This window comes from Balaenoptera ricei, chromosome 20 (assembly GCF_028023285.1).
Source record: "Balaenoptera ricei isolate mBalRic1 chromosome 20, mBalRic1.hap2, whole genome shotgun sequence".
In the NCBI taxonomy this organism is placed as follows: domain Eukaryota; kingdom Metazoa; phylum Chordata; class Mammalia; order Artiodactyla; family Balaenopteridae; genus Balaenoptera; species Balaenoptera ricei.
Genome location: NC_082658.1, coordinates 12,469,178 through 12,479,977, shown reverse-complemented (window position 1 = coordinate 12,479,977; position 10,800 = coordinate 12,469,178). Strand labels below are relative to the sequence as shown.

The following is a 10,800-nucleotide window of genomic DNA, read 5'->3' as shown; positions in this document are numbered from 1 at the left end:
CAACCTCCACTTTGAGAACTTTATCACAAAACACTCCCTACCCAGCTAACACTTTCTTAGAAGTTTGTATTGTATTTATTTTCACTACGTCACACATTCACATGGTCCAGAATTTGAAAGAAGCAAAGCTTTGGAGGGTGAAAATTCTCCCTCTGGCCAGCCCTTGGCTCTGCATCTGTGGCTAGTCCCAGAGGACCTGGCTTCCCATAAACACGTACATACACACACACACACACACACACACACACACACACACTTTTCCTTCCACATGTGACTGCATGCCATACACTTGTCGCCTGGTTTCTACTTCCCGTTGCATCTTGGGGCCGCGGAGAGCTCCATGCTGGCAGGACATTCCCAGTGAGCAATGAGCTCTGTGCTTCACACCCTCTTCAGGTACGAAGGGTGCAGCGTGGCTAGCCTGTGTCAGCATCACTGCACGCGGCCGTCGCCTCTGTGGGATGCGCCCAGAAGTGGCATGTGGGTCAAAGACAGTAAGTAAGCACCTGTGGTTTCAGTGACACACTGATAAGCTCCCCCAACAGGTGGCCAGGTCATGACCCTCCAACAGACGTGGCTTCCTCAGCACTCCCTGCATTAAGTGCCCCACGCACATGGCACCCTGACTCCTCCAGGCGCCGGGCAAGTAGGTCTTATTATAAAACCCCAATTTACGGATAAAGAAACTGAGGCCCAAAGAGGCTATGTGAAGGGTTGAAGGGACAGAGGGAGGATTCATGCCTGGGCTCTGCTCCCAGCCTCTGACCACCCAGCCTCTCTCAGGGAGTCTGCAGCCCCAGTCCCAGAGTGGGGAGAATCACGGAGACCCCATCCTCTCACCCACGCCAAGACTGGGGGTATCCCCTGAGGTCTTATTAGCTCTGGGCCCACCTGCGGCCCACTCATCACCAACGTCAGCTTCCCCAGGGGGAGCTAAGTGGCCCAATCATGGTTTCCTCTGTGGACCACTCTTGTGGGAAGCCACGGAGTCCCAGTGGCCAAGGGAAACAGTGAGGTCAGGGAGGGGAGTGGCAAAAGGCTGGAGATGAAAGAAGGGGTACCCAGGGGCAACTGCTGGTTTGGGGGAGCAGCCCCATCCTTGGCCTCCCTGGAGGGCCATGGACAGGTCTCCCCATGCGACAGTGGGCTCCCAGTGGGAGAGGCGGCTGGGAGGACCTGAAAGGGACCTGGCCTTCACCTACCTGGGGAGACTTGTTTGGAGGGAGGGGCCCATGCTTCGGTCAGAGCTGGGTGGGGGGGACCTCGGAGGTGCTGGTGCAAGACCAGTTCCTTGTGTGGAGAAGGGCGGCAGGCAGTGGCATCAGCACAGACAGATGTCTTGCTCTGTTTGAGGTGGGCTGAAAAGAGTCAGAGGGTAGCTTTGTGTGTCTCAGGCATGCCAGGCCCACTGAATGTTATACTTGTGGGTTAGGCCCAATGGGATTTCACCAAATGAATAAATCCCTTCTTCCCATGTTCCTGACAAAGAAGGAACATGGGGAGAAAGGCCTACCTCTGACCTCTGTGCTTTACCGTGGGGACTAGTGGCAAAATGAGCCCAGGACCCGTAAGGACAGTGGGTGACGCCAAACCTGCAGTGCTTAGCGAGCCATCAATGTGACACACTGACTTCCCGACTTTTCTTTTTCTATTTTTTGTCCGTGCCACACGGCATGCGGGATCTAAGTTCCCTGACCAGGGATCGAACTTATGCCCCCTGCAGTGGAAGCTCAAATTCTTAACCACTGGACCACCAGGGAAGTCCCCAACTTTTCTAGAAATGTTGCTGCTTTACATTTTCCACATCACAGGCTTCCCGTAGCAGCAAAAATGCTCAGGACAGAAGCAACCAAGATTTCTTTTCAGTAGATGATCGGGTAAATAAACTGCAGTCCATCCAGACAATGGACTGTTACTCAGCGCTAAGAAGAAATGAGCTATCAAGCCATGAAAAGATGGGAGGAACCTTAAATGCATATTATTAAGTGAAGGAAGCCATTCAGAAAAGGCTACATATGGTGTGATTCCAACTCTATGACATTCTAGAAAAGGCAAAACTATGGGGACAGTAAAAAGATCACTCGTTGCCAGGGGTGAGGATGGGGATGAATAGGTGGAGCACAGAGGATTCTTAGGGCAGAGAAACAACTCTGTATGGTACCACAATATGGTGGGTACATGTCATTACACATTTGTCCAAACTCATAGAAGGTACAAAACCGGGAGTGAATCCCGATGTAAACTGTAGACTCTGGGTGATGATGACAGATCAGTGTAGGTTCATCGATGGTAAAAAATCAATGGTACATCACTCTGGTGGGGATGTAGATAATGAGGAGGCTGTGCCTGGTTAAGGGCAGGGAATATATGGGACTCTCGGTGCTTTCTGCTCGGTTTTGATATGAGCCATGTTGAGAGCACGGACCCTTGACATGACGTGGTGAAAACAGCAGCTCCAAGAGGACAAAGACTCTGGTCTCCCTTGTTCGTTGCTGTTTCTCAGTGCCTAGAACGAGGCCTGGCACTCAGCAGCTACTGCAGAAGAACTTGTTTAGTGAATGAAAACATTAATCAGAAGGAATAGAAAAAAATAATAATAACACACTCCTGGAAATTTTAAAGCCACAGGGAGACGTGAAGAGAAGAAACCCAGAGGTTTTGGTAAAACCTGATATATGTGTACTACCTAGTTTTAATGACCTTTGCAAGCCCTTTTAGGAAAATTCTTTAAATATATTTTGAATAACATTGTTTTATTTGTACATACAAATACTTGTTACAATGTGTGAAAGTTCACTCCAGCAGCAATGAGCACACCTGGCACCCAGATCTTAGTCTCTTACACCATCTCCAATAACAGGAACCAGGGTTCCTTGGAAAACACCTAGCGGGAAACGTGCAGGATGAGCCCCGGGCGTCTTGCAGTGCCTGCAGCGAGGAGGTGCCGAAAAACAAACCCCACCCCCATTGCTGGGGGTATGTAAGGGGACACATGGAAGGCTTTGAGCAACAGAATAAAAAAATGTAGTTTTGGACTATAACCCAAAGTATAAAATAAGTGTCAGGCTTCCCTGGTGGCGCAGTGGTTAAGAATCCGCCTGCCAATGCAGGGGACACGGGTTCAAGCCCTGGTCCGGGAAGATCCCACATGCCACGGAGCAACTAAGCCCGTGCGCCACAACTACTGAGCCTGCGCTCTAGAGCCCGTGAGCCGCAACTACTGAGCCCGTGTGCTACAACTACTGAAGCCCGCGCACCTAGAGCCCGTGTTCTGCAACAAGAGAAGTCACCGCAATGAGAAGCCCACGCACCGCAACAAAGAGTAGCCCCCGCTCGCCACAACTAGAGAAAGCCTGGGCGCAGCAACGAAGACCCAACACAGCCAAAAATAAATAAATTAATTAAAAAATAACAATAAAAATAAAATAAATATCCTCAAGTCCATACTGATATAACTAAATAATTGAAGAAATTAAGTGGGGGAGAAAAAAACAATCTCTTTGCAGATTTCCAAATAATTTATTTCGATACTGTCCCCTCAAGGAGGGGAAGCATACACCCCCCTTAAGTGTGGGCCACGCATGGTGACATCCCGCCCCCAGAGAGAACAGGATGGAAAGGGGGAGAGAGAAGAACTCCCCAGTGGAGACACCTGACAGACATACCTCAGCCAAGTGACCAAGGGCACAGCCACGGTGAGGAGTCATGTTGAGAGCACAGGCCCTGAAGGGATGTAATGAGAAGGGCACTTTTCCTCTGTGGTCTTCCTCCCCCAAACCCACAAGCCCAGATTAATAACGAGAAAGACATCAGACAGACTAGCAGAGGGACAGTCTGCACCTCCTTGCCCAGCCCTCCTTCAAACCGTCAGGGTCGTTCAAACCAGGAAAGTCTGAGAGACCATCCCGGCCAAGAGCAGCCAGAGGAGAACGTGATGACTAAATGTCCCACGTGGGGTCCGAGACAGGTCCTGGAGCAGCAGGAGGGCATGACGTTAAAATTGAGGAAACCTGAATAAAGCATTCACTTTGCTTAATAATAGTGTATTAATAGTGATTTATCAACATTGGCTCATTAATTGTAACAAATGTCCCATAAGATGTTCCCAATAGGGGAATTCCCTGGCGGTCCAGCGGTTAAGACTCCACGCTTCCACTGCAGGGGGCCCAGATTCAATCCCTGGTCGGGGAACTAAGATCCTGCAGTCTGCGTGGCGCAGCCAAATAAAATAATAGAGAATTAAAAAAAAAAAAAAAAAAAGAGGTGTTCCCAATAGAACACACTGGATATGAGGTATATGGGCGCTCTATCAGTGCAGTTTCTTTTTGCATCTACAGCTGTTCTAGAAAATAAAGTCTATTTAAAAATTTTGTAAAAGGAAGGTTTTTTTTTTTAATCTTTTTTATTTTTTTGGCCGCACTGTGCAGCATGCGGGATTTTAGTTCCCCGACCAGGGACTGAACCCGTGTCCCCTGCAGCGGAAACTCAGAGTCTTAACCACTGGACCGCCAGAGAAGTCCTTTTTTCAATTTTTATTTTTATTATTTTTTTTATTTTTTAAAGCAAGTTTTTTATTCATACAAGAATATAAACCTATTTATACTTCATTTATTTTTAATTAATTTATTTATTTATTTAAAAATTATTTCTTTTATTTATTTATTTTTGGCTGGGTTGGGTCTTTGTTGCTGCGCGGGGGCGTTCTCTAGTTACCGCGAGCCAGGGCTACTCTTTGTTGTGGTGCATGGGCTTCTCACTATGGTGGCTTCTCTTGTTGTGGAGCAAGGGCTCTAGGCGCGCAGGCTTCAGTAGTTGTGGCTCTCCAGCTCTAGGGCGCAGGCTCAGTAGTTGTGGCGCACGGGCTTAGTTGCTCCACGGCATGCGGGATCTTCCCGGACCAGGGCTCGAACCCGTGTCCCCTGCATTGGCAGGCGGATTCTTAACCACTGAGCCACCAGGGAAGCCCTACTTCATTTATTTTTAAAATTATTCTTTTTTTCTGGTTTAGGAAGTAGCACATATTTATTTTAAAACTGGAAAACACTGAAAACCCAAAGGAGAGCCAAAGCACCTGCTGCCCCGCGCCTCGGACGTGACAGTGGGGCATCTCAGGCTTTTACTCGGCCTTTCTCTCTCTTCAGAGGCACATGTGCCCACAGGTCCTTTTGTCTTCACACAGATCGCTGCCCTTGTGATCTCCCACCACGTTACCTGCTCTTCTATGAGGCGACTTCAGGGCGTCCTAAGTGTCCCTCATGCGGATGTGCTCAAGTTTACTCACCAATCTCTACTGATGAACTTTAAGTGATTTCCAGCCACATTTACTTTGTTGATATTTCCACACTGTGGGAAGCTGTCAATTTAGAATCGCTCTGTTTCTGTAATTGTAACACGTTAGCAAAAGCTCACAAGCAGAAAACATTGTCACCAAGTAGCCCAGTGGCCAAGCAGCTGGGAGTTGGTGTCTAGAATTGGGAGCATGGCCTATGGCAGGGTCCAGGGAGCCTCGCCATGGTCCAGCCATGAAGCAGCCGCCCAGACCGTGGTGGGGACCCTGAGCTACCCCGGGCCCTGTGGGCGGGCAGAGCCAGAATGGCAAAGCAAGGAAAGATGATTTTGTTGTGATTTGTTCTCAGAATCTCAAGGCCTCTTTCAGAGAAGGAGCTGATAATTTTTAAATTATTTATTATTATTATTTTTTAAAGAATCAATTTTATTTAGTTATTTATTTTTGGTTGCGTTGGGTCTTTGTTGCTGTGCGTGGGCTTTCTCTAGCTGCGGAGAGCAGGGGCTCCTCTTCGTTGCGGTGCGCAGGCTTCTCATTGCAGTGGCTTCTCTTGTGGCATAGCATGGGCTCTAGGTGAGCGGGCTTCAGTAGCTGTGGCACACGGGCTCAGTAGTTGTGGCTCGCGGGCTCTAGAGGCCGCTGGCTGGGACACTTCAAAAAAATCAGTGTTATGAAATATTAAAAAAGCAGAGACTATTCCAGAAAAAAGGAAAATGAGAGACATGACAGCCAAATGCAATGTATAATTCCAATCAGATCCTGGTGCAAAAATTAAAAATGCTATCAAGTGTAGTTTGGGGGCAGGTGGGGGAAACTGCAGGACTGTGTATTAGGTGATCATTCTTCAATTTCCCAAGTGTGGTCGCTGTGTTCAGGTTCTGTAGGAAAACGGCCTTGCTCTTAGGAGGTGTCCATGGAAGTATCTAGGGGAGAATTGTCATATCTCCAGAATTAATTAATGTTATTATTAATTATTAATGGGGGGGAGAGAGAGCACAAACAGGGCAAAGTATTAATAATTCTTTTTTTTTTTGGCTGCAGCTGGCGGCATGCGGAACTCCCCTGACCAGGGATTGAACCCTGTGCCCCCTGCAGTGGAAGCACGGAGTCTTAACCACTGGACCACCAGGGAAGTCCCAAAATATTAATAATTCTTGAATCTGGGTGAAAGATATATGAGTGTTCATTGTGCTATTTTGCAACTCTTCTGTAAATTTGAAATTTTCCTAAATGCCCAAGTCCTTTGTATAAAATGGCATAGTATTTGTGTATAACTTATGCACATCCTCCTGTACACTTTATTTTATTTTTATTTATTTATTGGTCGAATTGCTCGGCTTGCGGGATCTTAGTCACCCAACCAGGGAATGAACCTAGGGACACGGCAGTGAAAGTCCCAAGTCCTAACCACTGGACCGCCAGGGAATTCCCCTCCCATATACTTTAACTTATCTCTAGATGACTTATAATACCTAATAGAAAGTCAATGCTATGTAAATATTTGCTGGCTCATGCCAAATTCAAGTTTTGGTTTTTGGAAATTTCTGGAATTTTTTCCCCCAATATTTTCAATCTGCCGTTGGTTGAATCCGTGGATAGGGAACCTGTGGATACAGAGGGCCAACTGTATACACGGGATGTTCATAGGGGTTGAATCTAGGAGATAGAATTACAGGCAAATTAATTACAGGCAGATTAATTACTGGCAATCTTTCCTTCTCTTTTTCTGTGCTGATTGGGCCTGAGCATGTACTACTTTTACAGTCAGAAAATTTTCTTTTCCTTTTCAAAAACATTTCATATATTTTTAACATTTTAGACTAAAAATGGGAGAGTTGAGTTTTTCCTAGGTGTTTACATGTCTAGGAGGGACAAGTAAAGTGGTCCATTATGATCCCCCCAAATAATAACTAAAACTTAACTCCCCCAGGTCAGGCTGGGGGCTGTGAGAAGAATGAGGGTGGGCACCTTTGGGAGTGGGGCACAGGATCTCCACTCCCCTTTCCCACCACCTCCCAGGAATCAGAGCTGAATGTGGGCCAAGGGAAAATGACAATGTGGTCCTGAAACCATCCCAGCTCTGAACCGAGCCCTGCAGGCCTCCCAGATCCCCCACTGCCGCCCTCTCCTCCCTGTGCCCCTCCCCCAGCAAGGCCAGCCTTGAAGCTGCTGGAGCTGGGGTGCCTGATCCTCTCTGCTCTTCTCCCTCCCCCTCCCCCATGGGCAGTGGCGCCGACTGACCGACAGAAGCAGGTGCTTTGGAGGTGGGGGCGGTGCCAGCAGCCAAGGGGTTAATGGTCCTGGCAGGGGCTCGGTGGATCGCAAGGGTCAGATGTCCCTCCTGGATAGGGACAGGCACAGGCACGCAAGCTGCTATTCCGGGGCTCTGATCACCGTCACCTATTTATAGAGCTGGGGGGGCCTCGGCCCTCCCCACACAGGCGGTGGAGAGGCTGCTCTGCTGCAATGTCACCAGCGTCACTGCCACTGCAGCCTGCTGGCATCTGCCGCTGCTGCAGGCTCCGGGGCCACCAGGCACTGTGTGAAGCAGAGACGCGGCCGGCCACATGGGCAGCACCATGGAGCCCCCCGGGGGTGGGTACCTGCACCTGGGCGCTGTGACATCGCCAGTGGGCACAGCCCGTGTGCTGCAGCTGGCCTTTGGCTGCACCACCTTCAGCCTGGTGGCCCACCGAGGCGGCTTCGATGGCGTCCAGGGCACCTTCTGCATGGCCGCCTGGGGCTTCTGCTTCGCGCTCTCGGTCCTGGTGGTGGCTTGTGAGTTCACCCGGCTGCACAGCTGCCTGCGCCTGTCCTGGGGAAACTTCACAGCAGCCTTTGCCATGCTGGCCACGCTGCTGTCCGCCACAGCTGCGGTCATCTACCCACTGTACTTCACCCAGCTGGAGTGCCCACCCGAGCCCGCGGGCTGCACAGCCAGGGACTTCCGCCTAGCAGCCAGCATCTTCGCCGGGCTCCTCTTCCTGGCCTATGCCACGGAGGTGGCCCTGACCCGGGCCCGGCCAGGCCAGGTGGCCAGCTACATGGCCACAGTGTCGGGACTCCTCAAGATCGTCCAGGCCTTTGTGGCCTGCATCATATTTGGGGCGCTGGTCCATGACAGCCGCTACGGGCGCTACGTGGCCACCCAGTGGTGTGTGGCCGTCTACAGCCTGTGCTTCCTGGCCACAGTGGCCGTGGTGGCCCTGAGCGTGATGGGCCACACGGGGGGCCTGGGCTGCCCCTTCGACCGTGTAGTGGTGGTGTACACCTTCCTGGCTGTGCTCCTCTACCTCAGCGCTGCAGTGATCTGGCCCGTCTTCTGCTTCGACCCCAAGTACGGTGAGCCTGGGCGCCCCCCCGACTGCCTGAGGGGCAGCTGCCCCTGGGACAGCCAGCTGGTGGTGGCCACCTTCACCTATGTCAACCTGCTCCTCTACGTCGCCGACCTGGCCTACTCCCAGAGGATCCGCTTCGTGCCTACCTTGTAGCCCGACAGGCAGCGGCCCACCCACCTCTGCTCTCCACGGGCTCAGGCACCATGAGGGGACCCAGGTGAACCCAGACCTCCAGGGACAAGCCAGAGGGAGGCAGCCAGTAGAGCCATGGCTGGGCTTCTGGCCGTGCTCAGCAGCTCAGCTCAGGGAGGGGCGGAGGGGGGACAGAACAGGTCTCAGAGCCCTGAACAGGTCACGGGGAAGGAGTCTCTGCCAGGCAACTCCCAGCCCCTCTCTCTCCCTCTCTGTCTATCTCTCTGTCTTTGTCTCTGTCTGTCTCTCTCCATCTCTCTTCATTTGCTGGCACACCCTGCCTCAGTGCTGGCCACTGTAACACATGAGAAGACTTTGAAGCAGGCGCTGTTGTGACCCACTTTGCAGATGGGGACCCTGAGGCTAGGGTTAAGAAGTTGGCTCCAAGCGTCCATAAATGTCTGGAGACCACATTTGGGCTGAGTAAACTAAGTAGTGTGGAAAAGGAGCGTGGTGAGCCTGCACTTCCTCTAGCCTTGAAGGGGCAGTTCCTGGAACCCTGGAAGGACAGCTATCCAAGCAAGGCCCTGCTGGGGCATCTGTGCCAACTCGAGGAGGAGCTGGGAATCAGGACCCCGCCTTGCCGCCTCTGAGTGGCCACAGCTTTGGAAGCTGAGCAAGGACTCTGGTGTGGTCACACAGGGCAGCCTCAGCAAGCTGGAGACAGTGCAGGCTTGGAGGGACCCATGGGGCCGGCAACACTGACAAGAGCAGAGCATGCTAAGGAGAAGCTGGGTTCCCACCCAGGCAGGGAGCCACCACTGGGCCCCCGCTGTCTGCCTCGACGCGGCAGCTTCTGCAGTGCCTGCCATGGGCCCCGGGGGGCTGGCCTAGGGCAGCCCTGACCCAGGGGAGGACCAGTCTGGGGCAGCCACTGGGCACCAGGCATCACCCTGGTGCTCACAGGCCCACCACCTCTGTTCAAGTGTTCATTTGCCTGGCTGCCAACCACGAGGGCCTGCTGGGGCCATTGCCCTCCACACTCCAGGCAGCTTCTCCCACTCAAGAACCCAGACTGGGCCAGCCCAGAGCAGCCCACTAGCTGCTGAAGCACAACAGCCGCTCAGCCCATAGGCTGGCCCCTGGCCTTGAGCAGAAAATAAACACCAACGCTGATTTGCATGGAGAAGTTTCTGCTTAGGGGGTGGTAGCCAGAGGGGGTGGTGGCCAGCTGTACCTCCTGGGCCATCCACCAGCATGTTCCCAGAGAAGAGCCTAGACTGGGCTTGGCTGAGGAAGGAGGCAGCTGTGGGAGGGCTGGGGCACTCTGGGGGTAAGAGTGGTCTCCTGAGGAAGTAGTGTCCTCTCCCCAGGTGGGTGACAGCAAGGGGAGGATGGGGGTGGGGAGCTCTCGGCACTCACCACCACCGCCAGGGTTTCCAAGGGCCCTGGGCACAGCAGTGGGCAGAAGGGCTGCTACACCCGTGGCAGCAAAGCCCAAGCAGCTGTTAGGCACGGGGTCCAAGGGCTCCCCGTGCTGGCGCCATGCACAGTGTGAGAGAAGTGGCCCGCCCGCCCACTGGGGAGGGCACAGGGGTCCTTTACCTGGAGAGGCCCGTCTTCAGCAGCAGATCCCTGAGGGGGCAGGGACCCCTGTGTCCTGAGGTGTCCTGAGGTGTCCTGAGGGCCCTGCTGGCTGAGGGAGGGGGGGGGTTGGGAGTGTGTTACCAGGAGACAAAGGAGCATATAGGCCACACCCTTCCCAGCTCACTGGGAGGCCTAGACAGTCTTCCTTTTCTAATCAAATTTCTGAAATGAGTTATCTGTCACCAACTCCCAATTTCCTCACTGTCCTATGGCCTTCTGCCCCCAGAGCTCCACGCACCCTAAGTTTCAAAGATCCTGAGGGGGAGAGAGAGGAGGGAAGGGGTTCCAGGGCTCAAGATACACATGGCAGATGTTGTCCGGCCTCCCGGAGGCTGCCCTGGGAATTGTCTTCATGCTATTCTCTCCCTGGATCAGAGGACTCTTGCTTTTTGGAGG

At 52.3% G+C, this 10,800-nt stretch overlaps 1 protein-coding gene across 1 annotated transcript; it reads left to right on the top strand.

Annotated features, from left to right (window-relative positions):
• The first annotated feature begins 7,713 nt into the window (after window positions 1-7,713).
• Window positions 7,714-9,939, top strand: MYADML2 (myeloid associated differentiation marker like 2). The gene has a single exon (XM_059907257.1). The coding sequence runs from the start codon at window positions 7,855-7,857 to the stop codon at window positions 8,776-8,778; it is 924 nt and encodes a 307-aa protein (XP_059763240.1). The 5' UTR covers window positions 7,714-7,854; the 3' UTR covers window positions 8,779-9,939.
• Window positions 9,940-10,800: the final 861 nt, after the last annotated feature.

What these genes read in the sequence shown, in the direction of transcription:
- MYADML2 (XM_059907257.1), top strand. Translation starts at nt 7,855, where the DNA reads ATGGGCAGCACCATGGAGCCCCCCGGGGGTGGGTACCTGCACCTGGGC.